Genomic DNA, 16,256 nt, shown 5'->3' on the forward strand with positions numbered 1-16,256 from the left:
GTTAATCTAACAAACTAGTCAAAATGTTAAAGCTGGTTAATTTCTACATGGAATATTTTTGTTCTTTACTTCTCAGCACTAGCTGACTCTGGAGGTTGCACATGCAGGTGCTGTGTGGAATAGATTCCCTCTGGTGGTGTTGCAATTTGCAGCCACATGTTACAGAGTGCACTGCTTATAAGAACTTGAAATTGTCTTACAAAGTGAAATAGATGTTCTCCTGACACAGGCTACAATTAGATTCTGACCTTATATTACATTCTGGTCTGAAAAATCTACCCCGCAGAACAACTTGAGGCTGATTCAAAAACAAAATACCTATTTGCCATCTTTAACACGTTCACATAAGCATTTTCTGATCAACGCCTGCATCAACACAGTGTCACAATTTGCTTTTGAAAACTGATAAATTCAAAGCATTTCTGTCACTCCTAGGGAAAAAAGGTTTTGTTTGAGTTAGGGCATCACAAAGTTTGACTACAATAACTACAATAACTTTTTGGTTAAAGTTAGAGAACAATGATGAACATGGTTAACAAAAAACAGAGTAAGCAGGAAATAGAAAATACATTAAAAGTGAGCGACATGGCAATAAAAGTTTTATAAATGAAAAAAAAAAAATCTGTTTTCTGTGCCAGTTGTGTTGTTGGTGGAACACAGAAAAAAAAAACCCAATCACAATTACAGTGCTTTGGTAATTGGGTAGACCAATTTGGAGACAAAGCTAGAGAGGTGAGGCTGAGGTGGAGTGGACATGTGTAGAGGAGAGATAGTGGCTATATTTGGGAAAGGATGTTGAAGACAGATGCCATGCAGAAAAGAGAGAAGGCTGGTAGATATAGTGAAAAGCAGAGGGTGGTGTGACTGACAAGGATGCTAGGGATAGGATGAGATGGAGACAGATCATGAAAGAAGGGAAAAAAGATCATATTTTGGTTAATATTATAATCTTGATCGCTCATATTATTCTCGACAAACGTGTGTTTACTGGACATTGAAAAATGGGTGATTTTACATGGTACTTTCATAAACAACTTTAAATGTAAGAGATAAATGAAAAAAAGAAAAAAAAGAGGTGGATGTGGTGGGGTACACAAGGGTTTCACTGGGATTTAGGAGCAGACAAGGGGGTGTTTTTGAGCTTAAAACCTGTCTTGTAAGCTGGCCTGCAGCCTTCACCATGGAGACAGACCGCGGCTAGACAAAAGCAGAATACTTAATAAACAAGTAACATAATATTTACTCATATGCTTTGATATCAATGTGTTTCATGCCTTACTTCCACGTATGGTTTGACTTATACACATTCATATTTTCAGACATGTGTTTTTAAAATGCAGGGAATTCAGTTCTGAGCATAATGAAGTCCTTGCCAAAGAGACAGGATGTACAGAGCTGTCAGCGCAGTAGTCACAAGTAGAGCTGAAGTAACAACCAACCAAAAGTGGACTAAGTGAGAGACCCCAAATGAACTTTTTCAAGATATTTCTTGTTGATCAAAAGCTCATGTTGGCTTAAGGGAGGGTTGAAAGTGCACCAGTGAAAAGGAACAGTGTATGCTTGATTTAAAAAAAAAAACTAAGTAAAATGAGAGCATCATAGGAAAATGTTTTATGTCTTTTTTATCTCGTTTATTTTGTTTTCAACATCACAATCAAACATCCAAATTATATATTAGAGCCAATTAATTGCTCAGCTATAACTGATGCAGTAGAGAATGAACTCACACCAGCTACCACGCAGGTAGCCAATGTATCCACTTCTTACTTTAACAAAGATGTAAATAAAATGTATCCATTTTCTTGGTTCACTGTAGTATGAATTGGCATTTTTTTCAATCACAATGATCAGTTGGCACTCTGAACTCTTTTAATGAAACTATGCTAAAGTTAAAACTGAAACATAAAACCATAACTTGCATGGATTCAAGCTTTTAAAAATTATTTTGTGGAAAGTTACCAAACTTTAAAGCATTTTTAAATCAGATTTTACTGTTGATTCTACAAGTGTTTTTATGTCCTGAAGACCGATGAAGTGCCCATCTCCCAATTTATTTAGATAGCAACTTTATAGTAATTGCCCACATAACTGCTTAGAGGTGTTACCAAGATGGCTATGAGGTGGCGAAAACTCTAGCCTCTAGGAGGACTCTACTGCTGGAGTTATATACCATAAAATTGCTTCTACAGGTTCTAATTCCTATCAATGTTCATAGCTAAAACTAGATGGTTTTATCTATATAACACAATCATATGCTGCCACTGGACATTTACTGAAACAACTGCTGCTAGCTTTTGTTCCAAGATGCATTTAGGAAGACTGAAGTAACAAATTTCACAACATGCTAGAATCATACAACAAATAATGTCTTCAGTCTGGTGTCAGTCATTTGGGCCACTGCAGCTTCATAACTATTGTTGTTTCAACTGTATCCCAATAAGATTCTGATACAAGGTGAAAACTGCTGCAGTGAAAGTAGGCGTGGCCTAGTAGGTTGCTCAAGGGCACTCTAACAGTCATTACTGAGAGAAAGGAGACTGTTAATCATTCACTGCATGCTCAAATGATCTCATGTGACCTTCAGCATCACACCATTCGTGCTATTCTGATGTCAATTCTAATCAACATGCTCATCCCATCTTCAGCTGTACTGTACAGCAACATAGAGATAAAAACAGAAAAACTAAGAAAAGTTTAAAGTTTGAAGGAGATTTTTATCACGGACTGCTCCTTTGATTGCAATAGCTTTGGAGGCTTTTATTCAAGTCGACAGCAATACCAGGAATCATGTTTTACTTGATGGATATTCAAACCACTGACCAGACAGGGGCTTTAAACTTAGTCATTCTAACAACCATAGACTCAGCTGCTAACGCCAAATTATCCTAGACAAACATAACCACGTCTGTTGCTTTTCCCTCTGTTAGGACGGCAGTGTTTTGATGCCATGCCGCTCGAGGTAAAGTGAACATCCCTGTAGCAGACTAATCCCATGTTCTCCTCTGATAGTTCCCTTCTGACACAGTAATATCCCTCCCCAGCTCAGCCAACAAGCCCTGGCTCTCAGCCTGAAAACAAGGGCTATTTTCAGGCTGAATAGTAGGAAGCCGGCAGCTCCAATACATGGAAAGGCTTAAATACTCCAAATGAAAAAAAAAAGAAAGTGTGTGTGTGTGTGCCTCTGTGAGTAAGAGAAAGGCCGGTTGTAACCCCTAAGCCAGGAAACTGTCAGTCTCTTTTGGAGGGACTGATAAACACTGGGAAAGGTCTTTTCCAGACACACATTATTGCTAGTTTAATGTGAGGAAAGGGTGTATTTTACCTTGACACCTTCAGATAACAGTAAGGGGAAAATATCATTTGCAAAGTGAAAAATAGTGACTACACAGCAGTGATTCCCAACCTGAATATCAGGACTGCTACAAGAGGTCAGACAATGAATCTAAAGGGATCGTAAGACGGTTAATTGGGTGTTGGAAAGAAAGGAAATCAGTTGGCAGTTGTTCTTGTGAAAAATAAGAAATGAAACTGTCTAATAAGAGCAATCTAAAATCACATTTATCAACTGAAATGGGATCATAAATCTATGCACCTATAGAAAAAATTGACAGATTCACCGCTACAGGATAAATGAGTCTTCAGCCTTCCTGACGCCCCTTTAAACTGGAAATTTCTCGCAAACATTACTATTAAACATACAAAATAGTCTGCGGCTTGTTTTCATTATTATTGAAATTCAATTAAACCTCAAAACAACGCTAAATCATTTGTTGTGTTTCATATTTTCTGTTCCATTTGAAATAAAACCACATTGTATTCTGGAATATATCTGAGGTTCAGAGAGCTGACACAGTTCGAGTCAAGCTGGGACTGTTTAGACACAAACAGCTTAACCTCTTCCATGAAATGCATGGTGTCAGCAAACAGAAAGCAAGACACAATCGTTGTTTCATTTGCCAAGCACTGACCGAATGAATCAACAAAACAGAGAAAGACCAGAAACTAAACCTTTAGCAACTAATTACAGATACTTGATTTTTTTCTTTTTCAGCCACATTGTAGCTACTTTCTGTGTAGACGATCATTGTTATAGAAAAACAAAAACAGTCACCCTGCTCCCTCTCACCCCCTCTGTGTGTCTTTCTTCACTCAGTTATAATAAGCAGCGGAGGTGCCGTTCCCTGATTCGCGCGCCATTTCACAATTATGAGTCTCAACAGGGAGCGTTCATTAACGTTATGCTAATTTTCTGTATCCAATTAATTCTTCCCTCTCCCCATCTCTCTCCCGCTCGCTCTTGTTCTCCCATTTGGAAATCGTAGCTGTCAGTCAACTGTGGCGTCGAAAAACACAAACAGAGCGCTGTGAAATAATCACTAATGTATTCAGTCGGCTTATACTTCCTATTTCCGTAAATTATATTGCTGCGGTCAGGTACAAAAACATGTATATGCAGACAGTAAAGAATAAATAAGTACTTCTTTTTGTTTTGATGCCATGCACTTTTGAAATTATACACTTAAGTTTCACTGTGTTCAGCACATAAATAACAGTAGCAGCTAGTAAAAAAAAGAGAAAATAGGTACATTTGCACTAACAGTATAACTGAGGAGTGAAAACAATGTCTAGAAATGATTTTCAAGTCAAACTTATATATTCAAACAGTCAATATATCTGCCAATGGAAAAGATTAATCGTAGCCCGTATAATGTAATAGTGCCAAAAGATCACATTAACGATGACAAAACATGAATACATAAGTTTATTCAGTCTAGGCATAGAAATTATGAGAAACATGAATTACTGTGTTTAAATATGGACAAGAATTGCTCCTCAGTGTGCATCAAGTGTAACAAGATGAGAAGAAAAACAAAAAGCAGAATGACAGTCATAGACATTGTCAGACACACACCCAAGCACACACACACACACACACACACAGTACTTACCCTGAGGTAGTTGAGGGTGAAGTTGGTCAAACCCATGCGAGTGATGTTTTTGGACAGTTGTTCCAGCACCTGAGGGTCTTGTGCCTAAAGTTAGCAGCAGAGAAATGAAAAGTAAAAATAAGTTATATAAAGTATAGTTTTACTATATATCTATACACACGCACAAACACACACACACTTAATTTTTATGTTTGTAATCCACAAAACTAATTATCTACAACCAATTAGGCTAATTGGCATTCACTGGTTATGCACAATCGACACCCTCCAGTCATAAATGCACCTACTTAACACTATTACTACAGTTGTGCCCTGAACCTGAATAGCAGCTTTTTTTGGATTTCATTTCACACTCTTGTCAATTTGTGAGCTAATTAATCAGTATTACTTTGTCATTTCATTATAATTTCGACACTGTTCCATTTTATTTTATCTTGAGTGAGTTTGATGATGTTCCTCGACGTATGTATAACGGTCCGGCCTGGAGAGAACATTTAAAAAATAATGAGAACTGTCTGAAAGCTATAGCCAAAATCTGCAGATGCAATCCATAATTGCGCTTTATACTTTTATGAACTGCGTATATGTACAGAGTGATCAAGATGTCAATACATGCACAAAAGATTAAGGACTGACCCCATACAAATCATTAGAAAAACTGAAAAACAGCTATAATGTTACAGTATGAGTAGGAGGGAAGAAAACATCTTAAATGAGAAGAAAGTTAAAAACAAAAAGCCAAATAGCAATTATATGTCTAAAAACACATGATTATTTGCTAAGCTTGTTTGCCACTCCACGAATGAGCATTCAAATCATAAAAAGCTGAAGGTATCGACAGAGCAAAATATAGCCCAGCCTGAGCAGAAGCAGTGAGCATAGTTGCATTCGGTGCCTCATGAAAAATGCATAATTCTATCTCCAGTCACATCTCTGTGTGGAGAAAGTCAAGAGGGAAGCGAGGGAGTCCTTTTGTACCATCAGCAGACCAACATGAGTGACAGGGGGACTGAACTAGTGTGCATTATTGGCAGCCAGCGGATCGCCATCTGAATTACTTTACTCATCAAGCAGAATTAGGCTGAGTGTACTGTATACGAGTTTGTCTTGGCAGCTCTGGTGCAGAGATGTTTCAACAATTTGTGTGGTAGCTAAATACTGGCACATATGGTGCAGGGATGACAGAGGCACTCAGTTCAAGAGGCCACACAAACAACAGAGTACAAATTCGGAGCCACATACTCAGAATTTAAGATGCGTGGCAGTGGTCCAAATATAAAAGTTTAAACAATGAAGACAATGTCAGTGGGTATGTGCAGCAAACTTAAAGTGAGAGGACACAGGATGCTGCTCAGCAGTGGGGAAACCTAATCTACTGAAGCACTTAAAATGCTAAAATACTCCTTGTAGATTAAGACAAATGATGACCTCATAAAATATCACACAACCAGGCCATGTGTGCTGTGCTTAAATCTATCTTTGATGCAACTTCCACAATTATTATGATGCTTCACTGTACTACAATTTGTGTTATTTTGTCTTTTAATGAACTGTTTGTGTTCTTCCTATCGTGTATATGTACCAGGTTTTAAAGGCATATCTAGGAAAGGCCATTGCAAATAGACTTCTATATTCTCTAAATAACACAACAATAAATAACAAACAGTAAAAAAGACAAAGTGTGTGCACACTGAAGCAAGATCTTTTAGGTAACAGCCCAAATTTGTTTAAAGAAAAAGGAAAAAGAAGAAAAAGAAAATCATAATATGTATTGAAAGACGGGAAACTCTTCACAGTATTTGGTTCCAATTTAAGACAGGTATGTGTGCCTGAAGAAAATCCGACTGATTAAGACGTTGCCTTTGTAGGAATGCTTTAAGAATTAAAATGATTAAATAGGAGCCAAATGGTGTGCAAACGGTTTTTTCCCTTTTGAAACCAGGGATGGACTAAAGGGGGGACCTGGGGTGACAGTGTCCCACTATTTAATCTTAAATAATATTACATGCAGTGAAAGCTTATTAGTTACCTGCAGGATGGATTCCCCCCATGCACATCACAGTGGGTTAGTCCACTGCTTGACATGTTCGCAAACCGTCAACAAAGGATATTTACTTTTACTAAAATTACAATTCTTTACTTTTGTAACCAAGAATATATTTAATTAGTTCATTCTTTTCAACTAGTTTCCAGGTGTTTTTGTTTGGTTTTTATTTCTAGCAAAAATTTCAAATGTACAAAAGCCCTCCCAGAAACACCCCTGCTTGTAATGTCACAGTGTAATTGTGGATTCTGACAATGCATTGCTAGTCTTACTTAAGATCCAAATACTTTTTCTACCACCGCTGCTCTCTCCAGTTGCAGAAGATATTAGGGCTGTCTCTATTAATTTTACTCAAACAATGCACTGTATCAAAACACAGTGCATATGGTATATGTCTCCTTATGCACTATAGATTCTGCAATAGCCATTTACTGGGAGTTACTGTGCATTTATGAGTTGTCCCCACAATATTTGCGTCATTGTATATTTTTCATACTCCCACAACATGGACATTTACTTTCCACCAGTGGTCCAAGTCCATTTATTCATTGATTGTAATTAGTTATGAGTTGCCTTTATTTTAAAAGAACATTTCAATTTTTTATTGTCCATTATTTCTTCAGCAAAAAAACATTTATTAGACAAATATTTGCTGATTTCACTGATAAAATTGCAAGCTACTGTAGATTAATGTATTACAATTAAAGATCAATTCAAAAAAGTTGATGCAAATTATTATAATAGAACTCAAAAGTTTCCAGATGTAGTTTTAAACACAGCGGCCATACATAAATCTGTCCTTGACTAGGCATAGCAACAAAATGATGTTTTGATTACTAATAGCACTGCACTGTTTATAGGGTCCGCTTGGTATGATGGGTACAATTACTCCTAACTCTGTATGAATATGTGTCTGTCCCGAGTATTTCAACAGTGGTGGTGGAACATATTGAAAACTAAATGATCAGGATACGACGGTGCTTTTTAAAACATACATTTCAATCTAAACTAGAAACAAACAACTTCATCAACCAGTTTCTGAAGATTTAGTTTCACTGCTGGCAGTCACGATGGCGGAACAAGACCTGAATAATAAGCTGATACACCTGTCACTCAACTAAATGAGTGCCCTCTGTAATGGCACTCCTAAAAGCCATCATTAAAACAAACACAGGAATAAAAGTACAAGTAAAATTTAGGCAAGAAGAAGCAGAAAAAAGAGACAGGTTTGCTTCTGATAGCTTCTGCATTGAGTGGACTTTGCAGGAACTTTAAAATACAGCTTTAAAGATTTTGCAGAAGAATTGAGGTGAATTTTGTTGGCTTCATTATTATCATCTTTCTGAACTGCATGCACGAAAACTGAGACACACCTGGGTCCCAGTGATTACTGGTGTACCCACCTTTATCCTGCTAAATTCTAGCAAACTATTAATTCAGGTTTTAAAAATCTTTAATGCACTTCTTTGTCCTTGTTTGCATCAGAAACACACCTTTTCCTTCATTTTCGATGTTGCTGAATTTGATCTTATTTCTACTTAAAAACATTTTTGATATTTGATTTGATCAGTCGGTGGGGAATGGTTAATATTAATTGCCGGCCAACTTCTAAAAATTACGCTAAGAACAAACTTTATTTCTTTTCCAAATTCTTCCTCACGAGAAATGAGAGAAAAAAGCAGCAGTAGTTCAGCTCACTTCAAAACATGGTCCTTTACACTACATCTGTACTAGAATCTACAGTTTCAGCTTTCCGATTCTGACTCCCATGTGCCTGTATCTGCTTTCATTAGTCCAGGCAGTGATCAAAAGAGCGAACTCACACTCACACACAAATCACCAAAGATCTGGCCAGAACCCACAATACCCCACAATATCCCACTCTCCAGGAATTAAAGTGAATACCCAGAGGGGCCAATTTATTGGTGAGTGAAATTCATATGAAGATTTCGCCCAAAAAAAAAAAAGAAGAGTTTGCCTCTTACGTACACCTTTAGCTCCAATGTGTAAAAAGAGAATGTTAAAGGAATGAATCCCATTTTACTTATCAAACAAATGGGAGATGGCCAGTGTATCACAAATGTAAATATCACTGATGAAAAGGAAAATCCACAAATACCCACTATAACTTTTGCTTTAATTATAATTTTCTTTAAGATGAAACACGAAACCTTTAAACACCCCTGACTTCATCCATTAATGGTGGCTTTTGTCATTAAGACATTGCTCCTTACAACCTTTTTTCAGACATGACATTAACAGAAAGAGCAACATGCGTGTGTGATATTTAGTATTTCATATGCGTGTGGAGGCGGCATCACTGATGTTAAGACAGCGGAGATTGAAAACTTTAATGATCTGAAGGGAAAACAGTGCACTCTGTTCCCTCACAGCTAGATTTTAAAACTTGTTTTGCCACTGAAGATGTCATTAATGACCACAGTGGGTGCAATGGATGCTCGGCTCACAATTCTCTCATCAATTAGGTGGAAAACTATGCTGTCTGTTGTTAAGTCCAGAATGAAAATGGCTTTTTTTTTCCTTAGCGAAAGTAAGAAAAAATCAAGGGACTCTGTAAGGTTTTACCAACCCTCTTTTTAAGATTAAAGTCATAAACTTTCTAGAAAACACTTGCAAGTTTACAAGAAAGCAAAGGGAAATTTATGAGGGAAAAGGGAAATTTTGTATCTGTTTATGGTTAATGTGGAAAGAAATTCCTAGCTCTAGAAACTCATAAGAAAGAGAAAAAAATATGAAAAGAAAAGCACAGAGAAATTATACACACACACACACACACACATATATATATATATTCAGATTTTTTTTTCTATGACTTTTTTCCGCTTTTTGCCCAATTTTTTTTTTTCTTTTGTGGCTCTAATACACAGTTGTCAGTCTGAAATGCATTTTCTTCACCTTTTTTCCCTGCTTTCAAAATGCAGGAAAAAACACAGACTTATCTAATGTTATAAGCATAAGATGGCATAAAAGATGGAACACATTATGACACTGACCTTTAATTCCTCTTTGAATGTTTAACCTTGCCCTGCTGTGTTCAAATTAAACATGTGGAGCGTTTTCGTTAATGTTACTTTGTAAGATTTCTATTATAACTCTGACCTGAAATTGACCAGGCGGGTTTTCATATGGAGATAGACATGTAGAATCCCATTCATGTAAAGATGAGCATGTCTGGGAGGTGCTTAAGAGAGCTTTACAAATCTTGGGCCCTTAAAACATATAAAAGCCTCATTGTATAGCATTGAAGCTAGTATTCGGGTGTACATCATTTGGCTTTGTTTATTTGTGAAATCTCTTGTTTTTACGCTGCTTAGTACAATTTCAGTTCAAATTCATTTGGCAACAGAAGACCTTCTGCTCGCTCCAGCTATACTCCACAGCTCCAGTTACTAAATGTGTGTTACACTTAGTGGAATTAAGCAGATTATTCATTCGACCTTGTTTTTTTTCCCCTCTCTCTCTCTCTCTCTCTCCTTTTTCAGACAAGGGCCCTTTTTTATCCTTGGTGGCCTTTGATGTCTGCAAATAAATTGGTTTGCAAAAATCCTTCCAAACTGCTTTGTTGGCGTTTAAATTTCATATGCTCATGAACAGCTTCTAAAAAGTGTCTCAGCAGAGTGCAGGGACCCTCGTTAGTATTCAAAAAGTGACACCTAAAACGGGCACATGTGGGGGGTTTTGTCGCGTGTTAATGATGTCAAACTCACGTGCATGGCCAGGATACTGCGGGGGATGAGTTCTCGGTACTGCCGGATGGTAAAGTGCCACGTCTTGATCCTCATCAGATCATCAAAGGCAAACTCCAGTATCAAGCGACCCTCTGTACAAACCTGGAAAAAGATCACATAGTTAGTGTTACTTTATATTTTTCCTCAGCCTGATATCTCTTTCAATAATCTTGAACAGGCTGGCAGGCAACAACCAGCCGATTTGGACACGAATGAAAAACAGGAATCGATGTTTATTGGCCAGGAATGATTTTGATTTAAAAAAAAATAAAAATAATAAAATAAAATGCTGGAAGTGTTTTGTCTCATTTTTGGAATTCGTTCAAGGACTTTGTAGTATGTTGCGAGCTATTATGCTCCCAATATTTACTCTGCTCGCTTCCCTCATTCACAGCATCTGTCCTTGGGCCTCTCAACCATCCAGCTATTTCTAAAATGTGAAAATAAATGTAATCTGGAGAGGGGTGTGTTTACGCCAGAGACAAAAGAACTTCAGGTCAGAGAGAGTTGCCAATTAGGAGGAGACAGAGAGAGAGCGAGAGAGAGAGCGGGGGAAAAAAACATTTTTTCGCCCCTTTAGCTGAATTCAGCGCTTGCCGGGGCCCTTGCGCTTCTCCCGTATTTTGTTGCTGTGACAACCAGGCAAAGAGAGGAGAGAGAGAGAGAAATGGAGAGACAGACAGAGCGAGGGGGGGGAAAAAAAATCAGCTGATTAGTTGGCATGGCAACAGCAAAGATGTAATCCCACCAGACACACTCTAATCAATGCCCCCAGCACAGATGGTCTCCTGAGGATCAACAAGAAAGAGGCTAGCGGCCATACTGCACCCCCACCCCTTCACCCCACCACTACCACCACCACAACCTTCCCTTCCAGTTCCCACCCACCCACCTCTGCTGGTCACGTGCCAACACACTCAGTTAAAAAAAGAATAAATAGAAGCTCAATTGCACAAAAAACAATAAGAAAAACCCCTGAATGCAGAGCTGCTTCTCTGCTGTCTTTACTAAACACGTGGATAATGCATAATGTGCAACCAACCCAACCAAAGGGGATTACAATATTCCAGTTTAGAAAAAGTTTCATTTTAGAATGAAATACCCATAATACATGTGTGATGGGAATAAATGAAAAATATGTACAACATACACAACTTCTGAATATGGAAAAAAAAAACTCCACACTTTTGTCCTGGATTATAAATTTCTGGTATTCTTTCATTTCTGACACTGTACAATAATATGCATGTTGAACTACAGTTTTTTTTCATATTTGGCTTGACCCCTTACTTTTAAAAAAATACCTTTTCCCCCTAACTTTATAATCTTTTTCTCCAATTTTATATAAGCATAAGAGCATAAACAACTGACAGAAACAAGCTTTTAGATTCTCATGCAGACTTTGGTTTGTGGATAGTTTGCACTTCAATCCACTTTTCAAGGGGCACGGTGCATGAAGTCAGACCTGCCAAGGTTAGTGTGTACTCAGGGAATAACTAAAATAAAGTATTTACTGGATTGTAAATATTCTTATATTTACACTTATTGGTCGCTGAAGCTGCAATACTGGATTTGTTGATGTGTCTTCTTCTGCATAGTAATGAAATTATTTATTTATTTATTTCATTTTAAAATTTGGTTTTAATTTACTTTACTCAAATCAAACCAAACTCTTGGTCTGTGTCTATGCTCCAAATTGGTCTTCCAAGTCTTAAACTTTATATAGTGAATGAAAAACTTGTGATTTTTAAGAAAAAAACACTTTCTTTCAGTGACTGACACAATTGTCACAAAAGTGCTGATACATGGTTTTATGTGTAAACGCGTTTAAGGGATCTGTGTGGTCTGATAATGGGCTTGTCTGGGCTAGATAAGAGTGGATTTGACTACAGCAATGTTTGGAAATAATCTGTGGTGTTTAATGGACAGTGACAACTCTCTTTATTTATTTAAGTTTTTTAATTTAGTTTAATTCCAACAGCAGTTTATCCAGTGGCTGACCTTAGAGTTGAAAGGGAAAGCAGGGACACATCACAGACTGAAATGAAAATAGCTTCAAACAGAAGTAAAATTATGTATTTGCAAATTTAGTGATTATACTTACATTTTAGGATAAACTGATATCTTGTATAAAGATTTAAAATAGATCGATTTAAAAAACTTTCTTGATTACCTAAAAATGCAGTTATGTGACTAACTTTCCTAACTCATTTAACTTTTGACATATACTGTATCACATTATATCTTACTTTAAAACTACAGACATTTAATAAGTGTTAAAAAAGTATATCTGAAAAATTAAATGTATTAAACATCTGCACTTAGAAATAGTTTACACTTCCTACCACATAAGTCCAAAGTAATTAATCACTGACCTCTAGGTACCCAGACCATTTTGGATTATGAGTACGACAGTTGTAAACTGCCTCTTTAAACTGCTGCTGAATGTTAAAAAAAAGAAGAAAAAACAAAAACAAAAAAAGCCCTCATAAACTTTACCTTTGGTGTTTTCTTTCTTTTCTTCCTTTCAAATAAAATGCATCATTGTCACTCTGTAGCATATAGGTTTTTTACCCCCTGGGCTTATGAAACCTATTAAAAGCCCAAATATTATATATAATAGGCCCATATGAGGGAAACGAGTAACTCTTTACATCATTCCTGGAAGTGTGCTTTTAGTAGATTTGTGTTATTTACCCACCAGCAGTTAAATAACTTGAATTGTGTTTACTAGTGAGCTGGTATCTTGTGATGCGTTCCAGGTGCTGTAGCCTACAGTGAAATAACAATGCACTATTGATTCCTTTTTCCATAGTGCCAACAGTGTCCTTAGCACTGCATCTACTATTGCTCCTATTTCTCTCTGCAAGCTTTCTGCCTCCCTGAAACTGATAAATAAATTGGTAAGCTGCCTAAATCAGAACCAGAATAGGAATCCCGTTAATTGCCAAGCGCAATAAATGTGCAGGAATTTGTCTTAGTGGCACTGGTGCAGAGACGCTATATTAACCACAAATGCAGCCATGGAAGGCTTTCTTTTTTTCCCACAGATTCCAGAATAGATTCAATCATACAAAGCTATTTATTTCACCATAGTGAAAGTCAATCGGTTAAAATCTAATATTTCTCAGCATGGTTGTAACCATTTATTTTTAGCCAAAAAGTGTTCCCTTATGAAAACTAAAAGAAGGAAAATCCCCTTAAATTAAAAAGTGGTCCATTAAATGGTACGGCCCCTCACAGAGAGTCCCCATTGATTTAAGAGCAGAGTCATAAATCTTCCACACAACGGGGCTGAGATCAGGGGATCTCCAGCTCAAAAGAGCAAGAAAGAATAACAACGTCCTGCTGCCGAGACAATATTCAATACTGTACCCTAACCTGGCAATCATTAATAACAGAGGAGCTGAAGGTCATTAAATCGATTAATATAAGACCTGATAACTACTTCTGGTGAATATGAACAAGATCAGAGCTGACTAAAGTGAAATATATTTTAGCAACAAACTGCTGACATTGGTTATAGTACTCTAACGCAACATGATTAGTAACTACTGAGAAGTCTGTAGAAATGCTGTTAGCAATAATGTACACGTGAATAAAGTGTGTTATATTAGATATATGTTAAGTCTCCATAAGAAATGAATCAGTCACTCAGAAACTGCCTCCTATGTAAATATCTACTGGGATTATTAATTTTCTACTACAGCTACTACAACATTTAGTCATTTTGTTGACATTTTAAAGACCACGTGATTGATCAATTAATCGATAACGAAAATGATCAGCAATTACAGCCTTAAAGCAAAACATACATATATTCTAGTGTTGCCCCAGGATATTTTATTATATTCTCCATGAAAATTATAATCACCTTCCAACTGGGGGCCTAATTTAATAGCTGAAATTAACTTTTAAATCAACAAACACATTTTATTTATGATAATTATGATGTGTGTGCTGCAGATTATATTTTAAACTTAAGAACAGCATTTCATTGGGATCTCTCAGTGGCTTTGCTATTAAGAGGCAACTGCAGTACTGTCAGTTTGACTGCTGGCTAGTTGTGATATCCCCTCCTTTTCTATCCCCATGTTCCCTGACTGCCTATTCTGGCTTCCAATAGAGGTTGAAATGTATATAATCTCATGGACCCTGGTGAAAGAAGTACAGAGGTGAATAAAATGTAATGGAAAAAAAAACTTGCAAATGTATTATAGTAATTGTCATGAAAATAAAACTTTAGATGTTAAATAATGTAAATGTAAAATCGCAGTTAAAGATGGCAGAAGGTGCAAAAAATACCAAGCAGTGCAAAAAAAGACTCTAAACCAACACTAAAAAGGTAAAGACACAGCTGGTTTAGGAAATGGAAGATAGTTAAAGAAAAGATTATCCATCAAGCTATAATGAGCAACATCCATTAGTGTGCATTATTGTACATGCCACTGGTAATATGAACACTTGGAAAGGCACCATTAAGACTCAGTGGTATACAATACATACATTCACAAATACATGCTGTCCCACAGAAAACATTTTTTTTTCCAGGAAAGTCCTTGCTTATTATAGCAAACCACATTCTACATATAACCTGCATAAAATCGACTTATAGGATTAATTCTGATGTTCCATAAAAAGGTTAGTAGGTGGCACTACAACAAGCTAGTGTTTATGAACTTGAGTCTGTTGTTTGAGTTCATGGCTGACGACATAAAGTTGAGTTTTACTCATTTGCTTGTTGGGATAGAAGGATGCTTTTTGTTTTGATGCTGATGTACTTTTTTTTTGGATTATCAATGAATTTCCAGTGAATTAACTAACTGAGTTAGCACAGAAAGCTAACCATTAGCAGAGTGTAATTTTGTGTGGTTTCTTTATGTTGCTGTACTATTTTGTCTTATTTTTCTTTACTTGTGAGTATCACAAATCAATCGGAGATGTTTGTCTTAAACTGTAGAAACTAGTTTTTGAGTTTTATTTTCTGTCCTACTATAAGTGGTCTTTGGGTAAGTAGCATCACAAAACACTTTGTATTTTCCCTCTTTTAGCAATGAGATGCGTTCTAACATTTCAGTGAGAACTGGATTATTGTGGCTATTGTTCACAAAAGTATATTATTTGCCTATGGATATTATTCTTAGTCCAGTTCACTGAATTCATTATAAACTGAATTACGTTGTTGCATATGAAGAGTAAGAGAAACATGGTCACTAATGGTGATGAAGTTGCTGTACAATACCAATACAATACAGGATATATTCACTCCCTTGTTCAGGTTTTTTTTTTAAAAAATGGAGTCTGAAATTGTTTCTAAGTGACGAGTTTATCCAATTGTGGCGAGCCAGGATTCAACATCCCCAGCCATGATGCACCCAGCTTATTTGATAGCGACAGCTGCGTTGCCTCTGGACAAATAAGCTTATGAGATCTTAACACAACACACTACCCATGTAGTACTAACCACAACATAACTGTCTACATACACACACCACACACTTGAACTGAAGAAAC

General features: G+C 36.7%; 1 protein-coding gene across 6 annotated transcripts in view; it reads right to left on the minus strand.

Annotated features, from left to right (window-relative positions):
* ldb2a (LIM domain binding 2a) overlaps nucleotides 1–16,256 on the minus strand; it is a 99,618-nt gene that overhangs the window by 12,254 nt on the left and 71,108 nt on the right. For all 6 annotated transcript variants that reach the window (XM_025910091.1, XM_003443346.5, XM_005467245.4 and 3 more), the window contains exons 4-5: nucleotides 10,722–10,844; nucleotides 4,950–5,033 (exon numbers count right to left, since the gene is read on the minus strand). In XM_025910091.1, the coding sequence (XP_025765876.1) occupies nucleotides 4,950–5,033; nucleotides 10,722–10,844 (207 nt within the window). The remainder of the gene's footprint in view (nucleotides 1–4,949; nucleotides 5,034–10,721; nucleotides 10,845–16,256) is intronic.

The sequence above is a fragment of the Oreochromis niloticus genome, linkage group LG2 (genome assembly GCF_001858045.2).
Source record: "Oreochromis niloticus isolate F11D_XX linkage group LG2, O_niloticus_UMD_NMBU, whole genome shotgun sequence".
NCBI classification, from domain to species: domain Eukaryota; kingdom Metazoa; phylum Chordata; class Actinopteri; order Cichliformes; family Cichlidae; genus Oreochromis; species Oreochromis niloticus.